At 49.4% G+C, this 22,480-nt stretch overlaps 6 protein-coding genes across 6 annotated transcripts; 3 read left to right on the forward strand and 3 right to left on the reverse strand.

Moving 5' to 3' along the window:
- Window positions 1–1,515: 1,515 nt before the first annotated feature.
- On the forward strand, window positions 1,516–3,863 carry ATNIH1004_008453 (putative DUF21 and CBS domain protein (Mam3); the record flags this gene model as incomplete). Its single annotated transcript, XM_033573063.1, has 4 exons — window positions 1,516–1,773; window positions 1,843–2,056; window positions 2,110–2,779; window positions 2,843–3,863. 4 exons carry the CDS (start codon window positions 1,516–1,518, stop codon window positions 3,861–3,863), a joined length of 2,163 nt encoding a protein of 720 aa, XP_033423615.1.
- Window positions 3,864–4,418: 555 nt separating this feature from the next.
- On the reverse strand, window positions 4,419–5,904 carry ATNIH1004_008454 (putative C2H2 finger domain protein; the record flags this gene model as incomplete). The annotated part of the gene is made up of 3 exons (XM_033573064.1): window positions 4,419–4,436; window positions 4,502–5,726; window positions 5,789–5,904. 3 exons carry the CDS (start codon window positions 5,902–5,904, stop codon window positions 4,419–4,421), a joined length of 1,359 nt encoding a protein of 452 aa, XP_033423616.1.
- A 626-nt stretch (window positions 5,905–6,530) lies between these two features.
- Window positions 6,531–10,621, forward strand: ATNIH1004_008455 (HECT domain protein; the record flags this gene model as incomplete). The annotated part of the gene is made up of 3 exons (XM_033573065.1): window positions 6,531–6,733; window positions 6,797–10,439; window positions 10,499–10,621. 3 exons carry the CDS (start codon window positions 6,531–6,533, stop codon window positions 10,619–10,621), a joined length of 3,969 nt encoding a protein of 1,322 aa, XP_033423617.1.
- An 871-nt stretch (window positions 10,622–11,492) lies between these two features.
- Window positions 11,493–12,246, forward strand: ATNIH1004_008456 (uncharacterized protein; the record flags this gene model as incomplete). Its single annotated transcript, XM_033573066.1, has 3 exons — window positions 11,493–11,690; window positions 11,756–11,915; window positions 11,963–12,246. 3 exons carry the CDS (start codon window positions 11,493–11,495, stop codon window positions 12,244–12,246), a joined length of 642 nt encoding a protein of 213 aa, XP_033423618.1.
- Window positions 12,247–13,868: 1,622 nt separating this feature from the next.
- Window positions 13,869–15,444, reverse strand: ATNIH1004_008457 (uncharacterized protein; the record flags this gene model as incomplete). The annotated part of the gene is made up of 2 exons (XM_033573067.1): window positions 13,869–14,866; window positions 14,919–15,444. The coding sequence occupies 2 exons, from the start codon at window positions 15,442–15,444 to the stop codon at window positions 13,869–13,871; spliced, it is 1,524 nt and encodes a 507-aa protein (XP_033423619.1).
- Window positions 15,445–18,730: 3,286 nt separating this feature from the next.
- Window positions 18,731–19,579, reverse strand: ATNIH1004_008458 (uncharacterized protein; the record flags this gene model as incomplete). The annotated part of the gene is made up of 1 exon (XM_033573068.1): window positions 18,731–19,579. One exon carries the CDS (start codon window positions 19,577–19,579, stop codon window positions 18,731–18,733), a length of 849 nt encoding a protein of 282 aa, XP_033423620.1.
- Window positions 19,580–22,480: the final 2,901 nt, after the last annotated feature.

A 22,480-nucleotide genomic window follows, 5' to 3' on the forward strand; every position in this document is an offset into this window, starting at 1 on the left:
TGATTGATTGCGTGGCGGAGGCAGGTCAACTGGAGAATCATTCACAGACAGGGACTTCCGGTTGCTGGGAGCAAAGGGGACAGGAATTAGTATTACGAACAGACATGAATAGTGAATACACAAGTACCATGGAGCATGGTAGTGTGGACAAAGCAGGTGTTGAGGCTATCCATATTCCACCAAGCGTTATGATGTATGCCATATATTCAAGGTACAGCTGAAATATGGGATTTTGGATTAGACTCTGTCTGTGTATTTGCCATGTCAGATACTTTGTATGGGAACTAGTTAGCAGTGGCTAATGTCTACGCTGTGGTTAAATGTAGCCATTTGCACGGAGAGATTCCTGGACAAGCGAATGTTTCCTAATCAGCAGAACCTATATTCAAATGGTTGAGATTTTCCACCATGGTTTGAGGGGATAAGAGTTGCTATGGTCAGCTTTCTCAGTTTCTGGTCTGTCTCGTGGCTCGAAGCTACTATCTTAGCCTCTTCCAGTATTTTATGCAAAAGAGGTCTATTTGAGCCTCTCTGAGGTTCCCTGGAGGTTTTGGAATGAGCTTGTCTATTTGAGGGTGGGGATATGCATATCCAGAAGATCATAGTGATGTTTAAGTATAGTAGTCTATTCAATCATACTCCGCAGTGTCTATTTATTAAAGACAAGGATTGGGAGATAAGTTTGCGGGATTTCAGGGTATCGATATGAGGAGTTTATTTACGAGTAGATTGAGAGATTAGACGTATGATCTCCAGAGTACCTAACGTATATTGAGGGGTATTGAGATATCCGAAGTATGCTGGTGTATTAAGCTATCAGTCGTTGGAGATAGATGATCGGAGATTATCATGACGATCAGGGGAACCTTATGCGGAGTACCTACAGTTAATGTAGGGAGGGATCTTCATTCGAATTCCCGATCGAGGACGATGAAACTGTCCCTGGTTCAGGAGCCATCTGACAGCTGTCAACGAACTCAGTCATAGTAGAGTATATAGAATAATCATAGACTATTGGGTAGAATCATAGAATACTTTGTACTTCATGGAATTATCATGGATTATGTACAGAATCCTGTATAAATAAAGAATCTCCGGACCGCAAGAGGAAATTGCCCTTTTGGGGCCGTACCTTCCCAAATAGGAAATCCAGATAGCGACGATCCATTCCAGTCTCTCTCATTCTCTCTTTTTGTCTCTCCCTTTCTGTCTCTCTATGGATCCGTCCTTTTCTTTTCATTTTCATTTTCTTCTTATCTTCTTGTTATTCCTGTTCTATGTCTTTCTATCATCTCTCTGGCCGATCAATTCATAAATACAAATCCCTCAGCTTACAGCATACTTTCGCTCGCCCCACCGCCTATCGCTCTTAGCTTCCGATCGCGACTGGGGCGCGCCGCCCCTTTACAGTTTACGCTGATTGCAACCAGCACCACGCCCGGGCAAATAAATATGTCCTGCGTCTAGCCCGCCCGGCTCCTTTTCTTTTCTCTTTCCTTCCGTCGCCCACTGCTGATGGCGACATCTCCGGCCATCCGTCTTCTGGCCCTCCGGCCCGTTATCTCTGGTTTAGGAAAGCTCCTGCTCTTCACCCTCACTCACCTGCCGCTCAGCGCCGCCGCTCCCACAGCTCCCTATTACACCACCCGCTCCTCCAAAGTAGAAACTCTGTCAGCCGACGATCCAAGCTTATGGCTCTATCTCGGTGTTGCTACCGCTCTCGTCTTGAGCGGCGGCGCCTTCGCCGGTTTGACCATTGCCTTGATGGGCCAAGTACGTTTCGCCACTAGCCACCTGGAAAATTTATCCCCTGCGCTAACCTCTGGTCTCCCATGATCCTAGGATGAGGTCTACCTCCAAGTCATTCAAACCTCCGGTGAAGCCTACGAACGAAAAAATGCCGCCAGCGTACTCAAACTGCTCAAACGTGGCAAACACTGGGTCTTAGTGACCCTATTGCTCAGCAATGTCATCACGAACGAGACCCTCCCCATCGTTCTCGACCGCTCTCTGGGCGGCGGTTGGCCCGCCGTTTTGGGCAGTACCGTGCTCATTGGTATGATCTCGCCATTGCCCTCGCTTCGTTGACGTCTATTGATGGCGATCTAGTCATTTTCGGCGAAATTGTCCCCCAGTCGATATGCGTTCGATATGGCCTCCCCATCGGGGCTTGGATGGCACCCTGCGTTCTCGTCCTGATGTACATTATGTCCCCCGTGGCATGGCCCATCGCCAAATTACTTGACCGACTCTTGGGGGAGGATCACGGAACCGTCTATAAGAAGGCGGGTCTGAAGACGTTGGTCACGCTGCATAAAACCCTCGGAGATGCGGGGGAACAGCTCAATTCCGACGAGGTGACCATTATCAGCGCCGTGCTGGACCTCAAGGACAAGGCGGTCGGCAGCATCATGACACCGATGGAGGACGTCTTCACCATGTCCGCCAATACCATCCTGGACGAGGAGACGATGGATTTGATCCTATCCCAGGGATACTCGCGGATCCCCATCCACGCTCCCGATAACTCCATGAACTTTGTGGGTATGCTCTTGGTCAAGATGTTGATCACTTACGACCCGGAAGATTGCAAACGGGTCCGGGACTTCGCCCTCGCCACCCTCCCCGAGACCCGTCCCGAGACCAGCTGTTTGGATATCGTCAACTTTTTCCAGGAGGGCAAGTCCCACATGGTTTTGGTTTCAGAATATCCCAGTGAGGATCGTGGTGCCTTGGGCGTGGTCACATTAGAAGACGTGATTGAGGAGTTGATTGGAGAGTATGCACATGCCCCCGCGCCCTGCGTGCTGGCTCGAACATGGAACTGACATTGTGGCTATAGGGAAATCATTGACGAATCGGACGTTTTCGTGGATGTGCACAAAGCCATTCGGCGCATGGCACCTGCGCCGAAGTCGCGCGTACCCAAGGGCAAGATTGTGGAAGAACCGCCCGTGTTACACGAAATGGTGGAAGGCACTCTGGTCGATGTTGGGGGCGAGTCTCGGGCAACCAAGTCGATGGAAGGACGCCGAAATTCGGTCGAGGCGCCGTTACCGCGATTCCAACTTCGGAAGCACTCGAATTCAGCGGATGGCTGGGTCACCCAGAGAGGAGCTACGGATGAGATCCGCGAACAGCTGAAGCATCTGGGACCGTCCAACCTGGCCAGTCGGCCCCGTCACACACGCTACCAGAGTGTGAAGATCAAGCGAGCCGGTGCGTCCCCGACACGCTCGGGGCAGACGGATGTTGAGTCGGAACAGAGCGCCTCGGGTTCCCCCCATCGGCGTGCCTCGTCTCTCGGCTTGCCGGGCGGCATTGGCGCGGGATTGCTCCAGTCCGGAGGCTTAGATGCCCGGGATGGTGCCCATGCCGTTCGTCTCGGCTATGACACCATGTCCCATACCCCGGCCATGGATATCGGAATGCTGACCAAGGACACTGCCGGAGTGTCCATCCCGGAAGCGGTTTGCGAAGAGCAGGACGAATATGGCCGCTCGCCGTCGAGCGCTGCCGTCAGTACGTGGTCCTCCGACTCACGGTCTCAAGAGCGCCCAAAGACTGGTACCAGTTATCAGCATAAGGGGCCGGCTCGCAGCGGCAGCATCACGGAGCAGATTGTCGACGTTAATGGGATCCGAAAGGTGGTCTTACATACGACCAGTACCAGCTCCTCCTCCGATGACAATGGACACCAGTTCCTGGTGCGCCAGGGCGGAGTGGTCCGTGATATGAATGATGATAAAGAGACGGCCAACCCCAGTGGGTCGAAGAAACGACGCCGGCGACACAAGCGAGGGAAATCCTCGAAGGGATCTAAGGGAGATCAAGAAGAATCGGCACTTCTACTCCCGCAATAACATTTTGCCAACAGTTTAATGATTGTTTTCTGCGGGTCAGACATGGCATTTTTCGTTTCTCCCGTCTCAGATTGTAAGATTAGCTGCGTGGCCTGAGACATTTGGACCTGATATTTCCCCATTCACAGAATCATTCTATACAGCATAGCCTCTATGTAATGCATTACTATGATTTTGTTCTAGTGCCAAAAATTTCCAATATCAATTTGTATACGAACAGGGAGTACTTGTAGCAGCTTGAGCAGCCTGTAGCAACTCTTATCCTATCACTAGGTGAACTGGGTGGAGTCAACTTTCTATGTATACTGTATCAAATGGATGTACGAAGTGAAACTACTCTAATTCTACAAATAGAGTGTTGGTTACTCCGCCAACTGTTGGGCACATCTGGAAAGCTGACAGCCATCTAGAATTCATGTACCATTCAAGAATTGATCATAAGGCTACTTTGAGTCATGCAACCATTAACTCCAAAGCGTTAGAGACAAGTAATGCGTTATGTATACCAAGCAGAGACATAAAACTCATAAGACTATGCAATTGAAGGAATGCAGATCATTGCAGGAGAGGATCCTGGGAGTAATTAGCCAACGTCATATATACACAGAAGGGATGGAAATGGTAAGAAGACAACATACCCGGAAATGCCTCTGGTTGTTAGCAGCACGTTGGACACGAGCCGTGTATCTCTGTTCTTGCCGGAGAGCGCGCGTACGGTCTTTACGCTCCGACAGGACCGCGACATGTTTCTGACTCTCCGTGGCGCCGATCATGCCCGAGCCGCCGTTGCCACGACTGATGACAGCGCGGTTGAGATTCCGGCCGCGGGGCTTCTGCTCTTCTTGGATCTCGCCATTCTCGATGGCCAGTTGGCGTGCGGCCCGCTCGTCGGCGGTGGGGTAGTTGTGCAAGTTCTGGCGGTAGTAGCGGGCGAGGGAACGGTGGCCGATGCTCCGGCCGGAGGGGAGGTGCATTTCATACTCTGTTTTGTAGATGACGGTGGGGTTTTTGGGCATGTCGTCTTCGTCGATGGAGGAAGCCGAGGTTTCGGTCTCCCAGCCGTCGTCTTCGCCGTCGACCTTGACGCCGCCATCTTCGACCATGTCGCTGGCGGTGGAAGCGGCATCGTCATCCTCATCATCCGAGTACGTGCTCCGGAAGTCGTAGAATTGGCCGATTTCGATCTGCTCCTCTTCGGTCTCGAAGGCGATCATGCAGTGACCCTTGTCGCGCATGTGGGTGCGGACGCCGGCGGGGCTGTTCTTAATCGCATGGCAGTAGAGACATTCATTGTTCTCGGTGATTTTCCGATTCAGGTAATGCACCAGGCCTTCGAGATTGACCAGGAAGTCTTTTTCTGGGATGAACATGCCATGGCTCTTGAGCATGTGGTCGGTGTTTTCTTGAAGATTCGCGGACTTAGTGGGGCAGAAGAGGCAGCGGGCGGGGCTGAATTCGCCGTTGTCGGGTGATTCGTCCATCTCATCATTCTCGTCATTTTCTCCTTCCTGTTCGTTGATAGTCGCGGTGTCGAGGTCCTTCGTGATCGTGGACACATCGGTTTCGGCACGCGGCTTGTTGATCGGTTCACCCAGTGAGAAGGTTGAGCTCATGACGGACGAGGACTCAGCCGCGTTCTCTTTGTGTAGTCGCGCCTCGCGCGCCCGGTGCTTCGAGCTCTTGACATGGTTCTGGTACGAGTTCTCGCTGTAGAAAGTCTTCTGGCAGGCAACACATGTCTTCTCAAAGGAGGCCTTGGCAGCCGCGGCGGAGGATGTGGCTTTGGCGGCGAGGACTTTTTCGTTGAAAGTTTCCTGAGACACGGGGGGTAGAGAAGCAACACGACGTTTCATGTTATAGAGACTATGAGGATGGGGTGAGTTACAGAGTAGGAATATGCGAGGGAGGAGTTGGTGAGCACTTACTGCCAGTCTCTGCGCATATGATCCCGCTGGGCATCGCTGCCACGGAAGGCAACGAGACAGGTATTGCAGGTATATGGCAGGGAAGTGGTAGGAACATTCGGATCGAAAGAAGCCATTTGGTTTTCAATCTGATGTAATCGGTAAAGATATCTATGTCTGTGGTGGTATACAGAATAATCAAAATCGTCAATCGTTGCCGGGTTGTGTGCGATAGTGAATCCCAAGCGGGATGACGGTTGCTCAGGCTTTAAATTACGACAGTGTCAAATGAGGCAAATGCCGACAGTCGTGATCAAACGACTGGAGCAGAGAAAGAGCAGAATGAGGGTTGATGGAGGATGGGACGAATATTTGATGGATATATTCTTCGGTGCCCCTCGAAATGGAAAGATTCAAGCCGGATGAGTAATAACAAATCATGCTCACTAAGCACCAAGGGCGCCTTGCCACTTTGGGATGCCAATGACGTCGAATAACCCCACACTAGTCCCCTTCAAAATTAGTGTGCGATCCCCGGATCATCACTTGTTCCATCGACGTTTTAGTCAGCTTCGACGCTAGACTTGGCGCCTGAGGCCACCCTGATGGTCTTCCACATGATATCAGCTCAGCCCCGGCAAGTACAAACCGCACACACAATCTCGACTGCTTGCATTCCAACGGCTTCAGATCCTGGTCGGACACCTCAGGACCTATAGTGACTATCTTTGTTGGGAGTAAGGAATGCTCCCATTCTGCGAAGATGACCAGGCTCCCCGGAGCTTCCGCGAGCTCGTATGAGACCTCGCGAGGAGGCATCGACCGGCCTCAATTCCATCGGTCCAAGTTGCCCCCCAACGCCCCCGAGATAATCACCCAGAATACTGTCGATGTATCCGACCCTGCGCAGGTGCTGCTTTGGTATAGGGATGAGCGACGGCGACAGTTTAATCTCTTGGTTCGCAGGTTAGTGGCTTCTCCAGTGGGAGTGTGCTGAGGTGGACAGACAGCTGAGTTTGACTGGAAAAGGTATAAGAATCAACTCCTATATGGTTGTCAAGATCCCGGATGCCAGACTCCCACCTGTGCCAGCTATCGCAGGAGGGTGACGGAAAGCCCGTTCCGTCGGTACACCGAGTTGAGTGCTCGCACGCTGGCTTGCTATCTGGCAAGCTTGGACAACGCAGAGAGCGGTCTCTGTCGCAATACCCCCCAAGTGCCATCGGAATTGTCAGCACAAGATTCTCAACGCCGACCTAAACGCCGCAACCGTGCGCTTCCTACGAATGATACAAATCGAGACCGTAGCAGCTCAACCATTTCGTCGGCCCAAGTGAACGCGAGAGATGGCAGCTCCCGGGCTTCGCCGGGACTTGAATTACAAAAGCACGGTGAATGTCTACCAGCGGAGAGTCCATCAATCCAACAAATGAAGGACCCAAAGTCTTTCACACAGAATCTGTTCGATACGCTGTCTTTGAGGATGATCGAATGGCTGCCCTTGCGTCGCTCTCCCAGTAGTCTTTGCACGGACTCAGACCAGGCATCCGCCCGAACCCCCTCACGATCGCCTAAACCAGAGAGTCGTCGCGCTCAGTTCCCACCCGATCCTGAGAAGCCGCAAAGATGTCGAGATCGTAGGCCTCAGTATCACACGTCTACTGGAAGTAACCCTCAAACGCCGTCATCACGGACTATGGGGAGCCAAACAACTGCGGTAGAACTGAGGGTTCCGAATCAACAGTTTAAGCGACTTTCGCTCACAGAAGTGGATCAATGGCGTCAAAGCTCACGGTCGAGCCTAGAGGAGAAATCGCACTCTGAGCTGAAACCGGCCCGTAAGCTTTCAATCAACACTCACCCATCTCCGGACGATCTAGTCAACATTCCTTCGCCGCCGGCGCTGAAGCACCGTCCACAGAAACACCGTGGCAGAATTGGAGATGCCAACGAGACCCCCCTGTGTGAACAACGAAAGAAGGAAAGACGAGTTTCCTGGGATGGAGCGAAACTATTGAATGGCGCCCAGATTTCGGACATCGAGAAGTCCATCACGACACAAGCAGATCAACCGCCATCGGGCACAGAGTCCCCCAGTAAACAGAGTCCAAACCATATAGGGCTGCCGTCCAGACGAGACGCTTCGGCTATCCAATCTGTCACCCATCTCACTGGTGAGATCATCGATGGACTGAGACAAATGATGGTGCTCTCTGAGTACGAGGCCCAGAGATGGAGAGACGAGTTGGCTTATATAGAGTCAACGGGCACACTGGAAGATTCTGAGTGGCGGTTTGCGACAGCTCGCCAGCGTGAGGTGTTCGCCTTTGTGGCGCAAAGTATATTCTATGCTCTGGGTAGCACAAAACAGATCCTGCGATCATTTCGTCAACACGCGCCTGGCCCAACGGAGGTGGAGCAGGATGCCGTGCCCTCCAGACTTAATATGCAACAACTCCAACCGTCTTTACGCAGGTTGTTTACGATTTGCCCAAAAGATATTATCTTCCATAGCCTTTGGGCCGCCTTGGAAACGCTATTCATCCCACCGAAGGAGTTGTCAACCCCTAGCAAGCCATCGCGTCGCTCATCCTACAATTCTGCCGCGGGGGTGCCCATCATCTCCCGGCCGACATCGGTATCGGCACGAAATGAGCACATCAGCGATGCGAATGCGGCAGATATTGCAACCATCTCGTTATTTGCCTTGGCCAGTGCCCTCCCGGAAATCGACGCGCTGACATGGCGCGGAGTACTCCAGATGCGTGGAACCGGTGCGGTGGCTTCTAGCGCCGACATGCAGAAGCTTCCTTTACAGAGTATACGGTTGATTGTGGAGGTTACTGACGTCTTGGAACATCATCTCGCACTTCGGCTCCTAGACCGCTTAGTCCGTGCTCTCACTGCGCGGCTGGCATTCCATGAGATATCCAAGTCCCGCCAGGCGTACACTCCCGATTCTCCCAAACAACGTAAAAGCAGTGTTTTGGATCTCTTGATCAACAACCTCAGCGAAAGCCAGGATCTCGTCAAAGCCCGTCTCAGCAGCCCGGACAACGTCCAAAGCCCCAGTCCCCCAGCTATCATTGCCGAGTGGCTCCGGACGCTTTTCCTGAAGGAGTGGGACGGCAATCCTGAAATGCCCAAAGGGAGTACCGTGGGTGGCGCCGTGCAGATCCTGTCTATGATGTATCAAGAACGGAGTCGGCTGGGACTCGTCCCGGAAGACTTTCACACGCCTTTTCTGTCGGAGAGGCTGGAACCGTTGGAGTTGCCCGTTGAGTGGATGGGACGGGTTCCGAACAATAAGACAATGCATTTACTATCATACCCATTCCTCTTCCCTCCCTCAGCACTCGTCATCTACTTCCGCGCCATAAACTATGCCGCCATGTCCAAACACTACGAAGCTGCCACGACCACGACGAGGCATGTGACACAGACGGCTTTTGGCGCCATTCAGATCCAAGATGACGTGGGCTTGCTCGCGCGTCTGAAGACATCCATGTCCACGTACCTCGTTTTGGTCGTGCGGCGCGATAACTTGTTGACCGATGCCCTCAATCAGCTGTGGCGACGTGAACGGCGAGAACTGATGCGTCCGCTGAAAGTGCAGATTGGAATGGAGGAAGGTGAGGAGGGTCTGGATCACGGTGGTGTGCAGCAGGAGTTCTTCCGACTGCTCATGGCTGAGGTCTTGGATCCACGCTACGGCATGTTCACGATGGACGCCCGCACCCGCATCTCCTGGTTTCAACCTTGTTCCTTGGAGCCTCTGTACAAATTCGAGATACTTGGATTGCTGGTGTCGATTGCAGTCTACAACGGCCTCACCCTTCCGGTCAATTTCCCGACGGCCTTCTACCGCAAGCTCCTGGGACTCAAGGTGAAGCACCTCGAACATATAGAAGACGGCTGGCCGGAACTTAGCAAGGGTCTGGAGGGTCTTCTGGATTGGCAGCATGGTGACGTGGAGGATGTGTTCATGCGCACCTATGAGTTTAGTTTCGAGGCCTTTGGGAACATCGAGTCAGTGGACATGCAGAAAGTTGGCCGGGATGCTCCCTGGCCTCTTCCATCTGCGCTGTTGCGAACAGGGAGCGGGCACCGGCCTTTCCCTTCCCCTTGGTCCGACTTCCGCCGGTTCACCGACCGCATAAGCTTGAGTCCTCCCTCGTCGATGGCCGCGGAGGCCGCCGACTCGTATGGCGATCCCATGAAATCGGTGGATGACTCTGTGCCCGTTCAGTCACCCACGCCACCGGCGGAAGAGGCTGCCCTGGTGACGAATGCGAACCGAAGCCAGTTTGTCAAGGACTACATCTTCTGGCTGACGGATAAGTCGGTGCGACCGCAGTTTGAGGCGTTCGCGCGGGGGTTCTATACCTGTCTTGATCGGACAGCCCTCTCGATCTTCACGCCGGAGGCGTTGAAGACCGTCGTGGAAGGGATCCAGGAGATCGACATCACGGAGCTCGAGGGCCACACGCGATACGAAGGCGGGTTTGGACCAGATCATCGCATCATCCGTGCGTTCTGGAGCGTTGTACGAGAGTTTCCGGCAGAGAAGAAGGCACAACTGCTGGAGTTTGTGACGGCGAGCGACCGGATTCCGGTCAATGGGATACCGAGCATTATGTTTGTGATTCAAAAGAATGGGGTGGGAGATACAGTGAGTCGACTCATGTCTACAGATGAACACAATTTTTATCGTTTACTGACTGTTTCTAGCGTCTTCCGACCAGTTTGACGTGTTTTGGCCGGCTTCTTCTACCGGAATATTCATCTCGGAGTGTGTTGGAGGAGAAACTCAATAAGGCATTGGAAAACGCTCAGGGTTTTGGCGTTGCATGAGCATTTGAATAGTTCTACTCTGGTTATTATTTTACGAGACAATACCCTAGATATTGGATGTCAGTCTATAGTATACCCCATTTGATTGTAACTATTATCCATTAGTTAGACTCGGAGGGAGGTCCTCCGAATAGGGGCAACGAGACAAAATTTTTCAACCTCGTCGATCCATGGAACAAGGCCCTAGAGATCGGAGGGACACTTTGGGTCTAATAATCGGATCATTTAGATTCTAGCGCTCCGATTTAATTCATGTGGGATGAGATATGATTCATTCATTGATGTTCACGTTCAATTGTTCGTTCATTCATATTCGTTCATCGGTGTCTCTCGTATTGGTGATTCATCTTGGCTGATTTTTGCCGTTTTACCCCGCTATAAAACTAATAACTTAACCTCGTTCTTTTCTGTCCGTATCTTGCTTTTAAAATTTTTCTTTATCCTTCTTTTCTTCCATTGTTCTTCCGGTAGAATAGATCCAGGTGAGTATGGATCAATTCTTTTTGCTGCCCCGCCAACGAATTCCCCACGTCTCTCTCTGACTCACCCTTAGACTCTCATCCAGACACCTACACATAGACAAGAAGAAAACAGAATAACGAAATAAGATAGAAAGAAAGAGAAAGAATATGCCCCCCATAATCCACTGCGTCCGCCACGCCCAGGTTTGTCCCCTTCCCGTTCCCCTCTGTATCAACAGTTCTCATATAAACGATAAATTAAGGGCGTCCATAACCTTTCCACCGCAAACCATGTCATTCATGACCCCCTCCTGACCGATCTCGGCAACGAACAATGCACCCAACTCCGCGATGCCTTCCCGTACCACGCGCAGATCGACCTGGTGGTTGCGTCGCCGCTGCGTCGAACCATGTACACCGCGTTGCAGAGCTTCGAGCCATTCTTCCGTGCCCATCCCGATGCCAAGTTGATTCTGCTCCCGGATACCCAGGAGACGAGCGACGTGCCGTGTGACACAGGCAGTGATCCTGCCGTGTTGAAACGGGAGATCGAGGAGAAGGGGTTACCTGTTGATGCGGGGTTGGTGACTGAAAATTGGAATGATAAGGTCTCTCTCTCTTTCTTTTCTTTTTGGTGTGATACAGAGTGAGAGGCTGATAATTGACGATATAGACGGGTCGGTACGCACCCACCAACGAAGCGGTCGCAGCTCGAGCTCGCGACGCACGACGTTGGTTGAAAGCTCGTCCGGAGAAGGAGATCGTCCTTGTGACTCACGGAGGTTTCCTCCATTTCTTCACGGAGGATTGGGAGGATAGCAGTCAATACCGTGGTAAGATAGGCCCTGAAATTTACATAAACGATGTGCTAACGACCTAGGCACTGGCTGGCTCAACACCGAATACCGCACGTATATATTCTCACCGGAGTTCCACACAGAGGATCTGGACGGAAACACATTGGATGGTGACAACGCGAGTTTGGTGGAGACTGCGGAATCGCGCGCTCGTCGTGGAAAGGAAGGACCCATGGTCGGTCGACGTCGACAGAGCACACTGTATAAGCTTGGAACGCACGAATGGGACGAACAGGGATTGCAGCTTAGTTCCGCGGAACGGAATGTTCTCAAGAATAAAGAAGAGGTGGAACCGGTTTCTGCTTAAGGGGATAATAGATGAATAGATGGGATGTTTCGGGCTTTGTAAATAAAGTGGATAGAAATAGATTGGCTGTCTGTGATAACTTGATGAATGAAGAGTGGACAATGGTGGATCAGAATAAGTCTTTGATCTGATTCATCCTGGCGATGTCTGTTAATGAAGACGCACAGTACAATGGCATTCTGCACAAAGATATGAGACGGGATTCTAAGAAGTCAAGGACAAAGAAGACTTCTTGCCATTTATCTATAAGAAGGCCGTCGACGACGAGTCGAGTTGAGTGTCAGACAGGGGAGTCTTCCATGTCGAAGATATCACTGACAATTTCAGGTTCGTGGACATCCCGTTTGATGATTGAATGGACGTAAGTGCTCTCATTGAAATGACTGCTAACTAAATAGATGGATACAATGCTTGCTCTAAATATAATTATCAAGCTTCATGAGAATCCTATACCATCCCCATACAGATTATCTACTGATGATAATTAGGTCAGATATGTTGAAACTCCCTATTGACTTGGCGATTATTATGGCTCTCTTGAAGCACGGGCTATCCACCATGTCACATTTGACTCTAAAATCCCTAAGCCCCTTTCCTCTATTATCATGAGATACGTGCTAACTGCTGAACAGGTCCATTAAATAAGGCGGGAGGCGGGAGGCGGGCCACAACAATATACCTGAATTTAGCTAAGCTCTTAAGTCTTCTATTATATATCCACAATCGCTAACTAGATCATTCACATCAGGAATATCATTAGAGGATCCTTACCCGATCCAGATGGTATTTGACCGCCCGTTCATGTCTCACCTCCGGGTCCCAACAAAATACCTTAAGACCCTCTATGACCCTCAACAGACCCGACGATCAGTCAAGACTTCTAATTTTCGAGGAAATCCCGAACCGGGCAAGAAACCTGAGCACACGAGGACCAGACAGGTCCTGGAGCTGGATACATGATATAGAGTGGATACGCAGAAGCTTCTTGTCTCGTGATGGATTGGATTATAAGCAGACAATTATCCACTAGAAAAGCAACTTTTTAGCCTTTCATTTTTCTCATCACACTAGAGAAGCCATTCATTAAAGATATCACCAGTTATCCACGCCTTCTGGCAGTAGAGGTACTAAGCATAATTGAATCTGGAAAGCCATGATTTATAATAGAAGTATTAATTTGCTCATTCTTACTCCGTACGTATATCCACATCCATATCGGCGAGTGGCTCCAGTCCAGTGCTTAAAATGTATACGTTGCGGAGAACAGACCTGAAACACAGCCACAGATATACAGATATCTGTATTATACGTGTCACAATCTAATAGAACAGTAGTATAGAAGATAGATCTCTTTGCCGAGGTATCACGGACGGATGGAACGGTCTCTTCTACGATGGGATGCTTTCCTTTAATGAGAGTTGAGTGATCTCCTATCGTCTATTGTGCAGATGTGTTATGTATATGATTATTATATTATAGTCTTAAGACTTTGGTATATATTCTCGTAATGATAAGAATATATTAATAAAAATACCCCAAAGGAAAGATATGTCGAAGCGAAAGAAGATATGCTAGATATAGATCACATCAATATGTCCAGTTCAGGTCACAAAAGTACGAGATTAGATATGATGGCAACCATCCAACAATGGAATTTTCACATCGACAAGTGTCGTATCCCACCACTTGGTTGCATACGCATCAAGCGTAAATGTAAAGTCCGATTTCAACCCCAAGCCGTTCTCGCACTTATCATCGTCCTTGGCGTCCTGCATCAAGGGCTTGACCGCATGAGCATCGTTGTCCTTCGGGCCCTGCCCTAAAGGAATGACGGCAAGGGAATCGTCATCCTTCGAGTCCTGGCCCAAAGGAACGACCGCAAGAGAATCGTCATCGTTCAGGTCCCTACGCAAGGGTTTGACCGGAAGCACTTTGGTAGCGTCCAAGGTAAACTTGTTCGCAACCCCCGGTTTGGCCGTCAATCCCCCGCTGAGGTCTAGGAGTCCGCCCAGGAAGTTGAGCGCCATCTCGACCGTGAGTCGGGCGTGGGCGTTGGCCGTGACCTCCGCGTGGGCGGAGATGTTAGCGTGAGGAGTATATGTAGGGGTCCAACCAGCGGACATGCTCTTCTGACTGTCCAGAACGTCAAGGTGGGCGCGGCCGTTAGGCATTTCGGCAGAGATGCCCGCGTGGACCTCAACGGCGCCTGAGGAGATGAGGTCCATACCCAGACCGAAGGCGACGCCCGGGCCGACATTCACGATGCCCGGCACGTTTATGAGCGTGTAGCTGAGGTCCGAGGGCTCGTAGACAAAGGCGGTGCTGTATGCCGCGTCGATCTTCGCGGTCAGGGCCAGATCGGCGGCAAATTGGGCGGTAACGTCGAAGTAGAGGTCGCGCACCTTGAACCCCCAGAAGTCGAAGTTCAGGTAGCCGTTGAAGGCGACTTCAGTGGAGAAGGATGCTTGGTTGGCCGTGACGGTGAGGTAGGAAGGTTCGTTGAACAGGATGGTATCTTCGGCCAGGGCCTTGGAGAAAGGGATCCTCACCGACGGGTCAACGACGAAGCGTTTGGAGAGGGTACCGGCAGGAACGGAGGAGAAGGTGAGTTCGCAGGTATCTAGAACGTCAGCTTTATTTCTTCGTAAGTAGTGATAAAACATAGATCATACTCGCGATATGCTGAATCTCCTGCTTGGATGCATTGCCGGTGATGGACAGGTCGGACGGGTTGGAGACGATGCTGTCAACCTTGAAGAACCCACGTTCAAACTCGGTATCGCAATTTCCAAGATGGTTTGTGATCAGGACTAGATTCTCATGCAACGACCAAGACTCGGACGCTGTTTGGAAAGCTTCCGAGTGCTCAAAGACCACCCGCACGGACTCATTGGTGCAGTGGACCGTTTTCAGAGCGTCGATGTATTCCAAGACGACAGACTCATGGGCGAAGTCCAGGGTCACATTGATGGAACCCGAGCTGAGGGCGGGTTTGGACTGCGACGCATCGTACGAGGAGCCATAGTACAGGGAGATATTGGCAGCAGGGATCAAATTGGCGGGGTTGGAAGTGTCAACATTGGGAGCAGCCACGGGGCCGTAGGTGACGGTGGCATTGGCGCGAGCATAGTTGGCGGCACAGGCGGACTGGCCCAGCGCGTGCACGCCAAAGGAGAGGAAGGCGAGCAGAGTCGCCATAAGTATAGACTAATGAATGAATAAATACAACAAAGTGCAGTAAAGAGCGACAGAAAGAGAGACAATGAACGACTGCTAGAAAGAATCTACATGAGAAAAGACCTCCTATTTATCCCCCCAGGCGCTATGAAGCTGCCCATGAAGCTACTAGATCTCCTGGATAACCAGTTTGCTAATGGATATCACTGCCAAGGCAAAAACACCTGATGGGGCGGACCCACGTGCACCGTTGCCAAGACTGCGGAGTTTGGCACGCTAAGACACATTATTGAGTGAACACGGGCTTAGGTTGCACTACGGAAATGAGATTGCCCATTGTCGAGTCTGAATGAGTAGAATAGACGAGGAGATCTCCTATCCAGGTATCCTTCCATCGATCGTCTATCCCTGTCTCATGATCCCCTCCGCCAGATCATGGCCGAGGTCGAACCGCACCCCCGTCCGGGATTCGTCAAATGATATTCCTCATCTAACATTAGCATTGGCATGACAAAGAGAAGAGAAAGACAGAAGAAAACATACACCACGTTCTGTCAGGCTCGGGATGAGGTCCCACCACCCCACCCATCCCTGCCCAAACCGAGAAATGGAAGCTGCCACCTCCCAATTTCTAGTATACCTCCCCACAACAATAGCTGAGGCATTTGACATGAGCTTCATCATTGCCCCATCCTGGCAGTACACCCACCGTCCCTTCTCCTCTCGACCCGACTGGAAGCTCCAATCCTCCTGGATCACGGTGTCCCTCTTGTCTGACACCTGCCCCCCGGGCTAGTTAATCTCTGTGTCCGTATCCGACCCCGAAGGAAGCAGATCGAAGCCCGGACTATTTCCGGCTAAGAACGCGCTCAGACTGAAACGGGCGTAGCGTCCGCCATTGGCCACGAAGGCGCGAATCACCCCCTTGTACTGTTTCTTTTTTTTTTTTTTTTCCACGCCGGATCGAGGAGTAGATTGATTAGATCGATCAGTTGGGACCCGTTCATGTTGATTCAGGATACACTTGTACCTATCCATCTTTATGAATGTGCAGAGAGCCTACCGCCACCACCCGGCTGGGCGTCGAGCTGGACCCCTCTCAGACTTTCTTCCGTGATATCGATCTCTTCATCGGGACCTGCAAACTAGACGTCAAAACCGGAGGGCGAATATTGGAGAAGCGAGGCAACGGATTCGGGGCATCCTTTGCAGGCGGCCAGGCCACGGTAGACCAAAGCTTTGGGAAGTGAGTCCTTGGCCATCGCGGTAGCTGTCAGAAAGAGAGGAAGGAAGAGACGCATGGCAAGGCCTTGTCGCGTCAATTTTCCGTTCTCATATGGTGGTACTTTCGGAATATTAAGTAGTAGGGATATAGGCAGCATCAGCGATGTCGATCCTCCGACTTGTAGTAGGGAGAGTTTCATTTGAAGGATGAAAATCCCGGAAATAGTTACCAATGGTTGGACCCGCTTGTGTTGGTTATAACAATAACATTCTCTCCCATTTATTGCCTTTGATTAACATCCGTCTTGCTTTGAATAATCACAGCCAGATCACGAATGATTCCTTGCATAGAAGTACGGAAAGAAGTGGGTCATATACCAAGCCAACACAGTTGCTCGGCTGTTGACATGTATTTATCTGGACCCCCCCCGGTCCATATATTCATAGAAAATGACGCAAGTACTGATGGGAATTAAATAATTCTTAATTACCAAACTGTCTAGAGCTAGTGTCTATCTGCCGGCCATAATAAACAAACTGCGCATTGTAATTTTAATAAAACTATAACTAGTAATTTAAGACAGTTCGCTTGAATATATATTATTTTAATAAAATATTATAGAAATTTAAGTATTATCTTTAACGACGAGACATTTAGCCGACAGCCAAAAAAAGAAGCGTTTGACGCTGCCTTACAAGTCTCACTAACCGTCCACAGTCTTGGCATCGTGGTAGAATAAGGGTAGATAGAAGCACTCTGTACTGTGGTGAAATACATTTTAAAACCACTGTACTATATGGCTTGATTTAGATAAACTAGTATGGGTGTGAATTATAAAATCAAGTCGGCATTACCTGCTAGCAGCTGACCAATAAAGCATTGTTTTAACACCCCAAATGAGCCAGTCCAAGGTATTGAAAAAGGTAAGGTGATGAGCAAAACTATTTGTGGGTCAGATAGCTCCCTATACGGTTATGTAGTCGACTACCTTGCATGTCCCTTGACCTTTAGCGCCTGTCACATCATCCGTGTACTCTACTCAACTGTCAGCTGCAACTTCCCCTTGTATGATGTCATATTGGTCGTAAGACAGCGCCTCTGTACGAAAGCATGAACACTGGGTTTCTTGGCAGCCATTACTACTTTCCGGCGATGAGCTACAGTCCCCGCCATACAGACATGTCTTCAGCTTCTCGATGTATGGGATACAAGTTTCGGCCTAACACCCACATGACCTGTGAGTAGTTCCTGGCCGGATGTACGATGAGAGTCCGTTCTCTACCGTGGGTGACCCCGGATTCTAGCCCTATGCTTGTAGATCTATCGCCCAGGAGATTAGAGTTTGACCTTTTAGCTCGATTTAGGTTGTGGGAAACGGTGGGCTTAGTGATCGGGTGACTTTACCACACCCCGAATATAGTTTAGGGTCACGCCATAGCCTTGGATTTAGATTACTCTATATCAAGCAAGCTAATTTCAATTCTCCACTATATTGTCTGAAGTGGGAGATCATGGGATCCCTACCTGACCTTAAACTGAGCTCTAACAAGCATCGCCAGACCTCTATGATCCCAAGAGGCGTCTAGAGCTCAGCTATTTCAGGATATCTGGAGACTAGAGCTTAGGTCTAAATGCTAGTATCCATGAAAGTGAATGCTAATCTATCAGCCACAGAGACCATCCTAATACAAGTATTTCCCAAGGTAGTATACAATACAATTTAATTTGTACTTTCTCATCTTAAAACAAAGGCGAGGAAAGAAATGACAAATATCTAAAGTAAAGAGTAGATTATGTATAGTTCTACCTGACGGGTTCGGTAGTGTATAGTTGTTAGAGTAAATGCAGTGGTTATTGACATGTGCATGGCTTGACAGTGGGCTGATGAACAATTCCTGTGTATTCAGTGGTGAGGCTGGTTTTGCTCGCCTCTGTACTAGCTAGTTTACACACAATAAGAGTTTGATTCTTATGCGAGGATAGATAGTAAGCTTTTGTTAGCTAGCATGACTTTTTACAACACTCAAACTTTTCAGAAATCGATGGCTTGTTTTCACTCTTTTTGCAACGTTTGACACAGGACTAGTTATTTGCATTGTAGTCCTTGATTTGCAACACATTCTTTGGTGGATTTCTAGCACGCCCCTCTTTAAATCCTAGTCCTGTTCCGGGGAACTGATAGAAAGCTTTAGCGCTCTCGATATCGGAATGTTGGATCTGGGGAGGGAATTCGTATCCCATCACTGAGAGCGGGTCACGTGGACCAATCTGTACGGTATAGTTGTTTGTCGTATCCTCAAGCTCTGGTGCGAACTCGTGACGGAAACCTAAGACATGACCAAGCTCGTGCAGAAAGATATTTTTTAGATACTGCACAGTTCCCGGCTGGAATGCTGCCTTGTATACGTTAAGAACGTTCAGATCAACCTCATTCGGAAAGAACGCCTGAGCAAGGACTCCATCGTTTTCACTATTTGCGAAGGAAAGAACGAATGCAGCATCCTCAATTTTAGCAACCCATTTGAACTGCACGCCGAGTTCCAGTCCATTCCATTCGTCGGCGGCTTCCTTTAAAGCATTGGCAGCGACCAAAGCGAAACTTGGGTCTGGATATCCGCTCTCAAAAGCGGCAAAGTTGACGGTTTTATTCGGGCCGGTCTTCCAGCGGGGTATGATTTTACCGAACCCAACTTGAAGTGCTGCGACATTAGTACTGCCTCCGAAATTCACTGGCATAGGCTTCTGCGTTGAGCATGAATATTTTGCTGGTCCGGTATCAGAGGCGCTAACTCTGGGCTGCTGGTTCTTTAGTTGAGAAGCCTTAAAGCTCTTAGGGTCAATGGTTTGCAAAGCATCTGTACCAACAGCCTCCTTCAGTTCATGGAAGAAATTGGCCCTGGCAGGATCGATAGTGTCTTGCTGATGAGGCATTTCGAATTTTTTAGATGGAGTAGTTGAAGTTCCACACCAGTTCTTTTTAATGGATTCCAGTTTTGGTTTCCTATATTAACTGAAGTTGAGTTAAGCTGTCCAACCTAAGAGAGTCCTTGCTAGAAACAAAGCCTAAATTTATATCCGGCGAGGTCAGTATCAGTCACAGTACCAATTGTCCACGATAATACAGATGCTTCCATCATAATGACACCCAGAGACCGATGTTCTAGACTCAATACAAGGAGTCGGCTGACAAGGCAATTGTTAGACGGGGATGCTGTGTCATCTTTCAGAAAGGTGTCACTTGGGCTTTATTACACATAGGATCGAGCGCTTATTGTGGTCGTTTATTGAAAGTTCTGAAATCTTTTAGGTTGGTAGTGGCAACTGGTAGTCAGATGTCCAAAGAACAATCATTTCCATGGATCAAAGGAAAGCCAGCCACGCACAGCTATTTGACCGTACGTTGTATACAGTACTAGTAGGTTATTATAGTTTTTAGAAAACGGTTTGTATAATTTTGCTTCCGCCACCCGGTCTTGCGATTTACAATAGTGGAATAGAATATGGGGAGAATATGGGAATGTGTTCTAAAATATATTAGCTTCTAATCATTACGATCGCATCAATACAAAATCAAACACAAGACTCGAGTGTTCCAAACTGGAATAAGTCCTTGGAGCAAATGGAGCTGTCATTAATATGCTATGTGGCTAGTGGCTTGGCAGTGGGGCCGAGAACAATTCCTTTCTTAACACAGAATCTAGCCCTTCGCAGATACGTCTAATTAGATCATAGGAGTTCAAAGAGCCCAGTCTGGCTCAATTAAGGTTCCAGTTAAATGGCGTGGGCTAATTTATCGGCTGTCTGTTCCGCACCCTTAGTATGGGGGCTGGAGCTTGTTTGAGATGATGTTGGAACATCGGCTTATGTATTCTGCGAGTGCACAGGTGGGGCGGCCTCGTTCAAATTTTAAGTAGTAGGTTACGCCAAGACGATGGGTCTTTCCCTTGCTGGTCTGGGCGCAGGCCTTGCACTGTCTTAGTCAGCATCTGTAAGCATTTAGCCTAACAATTCGCGGGTGTCTCCGTACCCCCGAATCCCAGGCTCCATCGCTTCCAACAGATGACCCATAACACGTGACTCTCCTTTTTCCTTCAACGATTCCTTTTGGTATATAGCCTATCCTATGGTTTATACGCGTTCAGCCCTGACACGTTGCACTCTATTCTAGCTCCCCAAAGGGCTCTTCTAGAGTTGTTAATGGCCAGGGGTAATTTAAATGGCCCAACAGCTCGCATTAATATTAAAAATATATAACAGAAATCGTAGAGGTTAGGTGTAGAATTGTGTAGAAGTCACTATATAACCTTACGGCTCGAATAAATGGGACTTTGTTATGGTGTTATAGGTTGAATTGACTGCCAGTTACTAAGTGTAAGGATATTTATTGGTATTACGGTTAATGCAATGGTATCAATTTATTCTACTGTTATATACTTGACTCTACAAAGGTTTTCTGGTGTACGAGAAAGCTGATCAGAATAGTCTTATTGCGTACTAGATCCTTGTATAAGAAATGGAATATGGTCAGACATTAATATAGGGTCTAAACATGCTACACATACACATCTTCTACAAGCTAACAGCTTCGCTGTATTGTGACAGCTAACCTGCAGCGCATAATCGAGCGGTTGTGACCCTTCGCTATCTACCGCATTGATATCCGCCCCAGTTTCGATCAACCGCCTTACAATCACCGCATCATCCTGTGCTGCGGCAACGTGAGCGGCAGTGATGCTGTTCTCAGACGCACAATTAACATTCATAAGGCCCCGGCGTAGAATACTCTCAACAATCCAGACGTATCAATCTTTGGCAGCGCTGACCAAAGTGGGAGATTCTCATGGTCACGAATATTGGCAGACGCGGGTGCTCGAAAGAAACAGTTTCATTGGAGACATCATCTCTCGACCTGCTTCAAATACCAGCAAAGAAGGCTCGGGAAGAATTCGTGTCAGTTCGGTATGTCCCGCGACTTGGTCCCCACATCTATGGTTGATGAGTTCGGCATTATTCCTCGCTCGAAATCATCCCTGGGATAACCCCTGGCATCCGGCCCTCGCTACCTATCTCCGGTCTAATCACGACATCTCTTGGATCCTACTGTTGCCAAATTACTGTCACTAATTTACCATATCACCAACTATGGTACCAAAGATGATGTCTTCCAATGGCCGGTGGTCGCCAAATCTACTGTACTCATACAGTCCATTGAAAAGGCAAAGGTAGCTGATCCCCCAACTGCGACTGATCTTCGCCTGTAATAAAAAGTATGAGTAACTTTGCCTTGATTAGTATCCACACAACAACCCCGGTTTCTGTGTTTATTTGGCCTTCCCCTCCTCTCAACTCCGCTGATCAGTGCGCAGCCACAAAATAATCACCAGCCTGTATTTGATACAAGGAAGCAAGGAGCTGTACGACAGTAATTGGTACTATTTTCTGCACCCAAGCACTTTATGTGGAACTTAGGCACACGCGTCAGAGCACACCTGGATTCGGCCACTTATTTGACGCAAGCAATTTTTGCATATTTCCAGGTCCAGTGCTGTTGGCATATGAGGTGGTACAGACCTTGGCCTCTTCTAAATTTCCGTGTCGGGGTTAGTAAATCTCTTGGAGGATTATATGTACTTTACTGGCCACACTATCCGATCCAAAGCAATAAGAACAAATTGCTTAATATTGATATCATACAAATACAGGAAATGAAAATCGGCCACCACACACATGTGGATTTAACGAGGTCCTTGGTTCGGGACTGTTGTTACACTCCCTAGATGATTTCATACATTTCCACCGCCTGCTGCTCGTTGGTTTGGTCAACATCTTTCC

Source organism: Aspergillus tanneri, assembly GCF_003426965.1.
Source record: "Aspergillus tanneri strain NIH1004 chromosome Unknown AapTan_6_pilon_pilon_pilon, whole genome shotgun sequence".
Classification (NCBI taxonomy): domain Eukaryota; kingdom Fungi; phylum Ascomycota; class Eurotiomycetes; order Eurotiales; family Aspergillaceae; genus Aspergillus; species Aspergillus tanneri.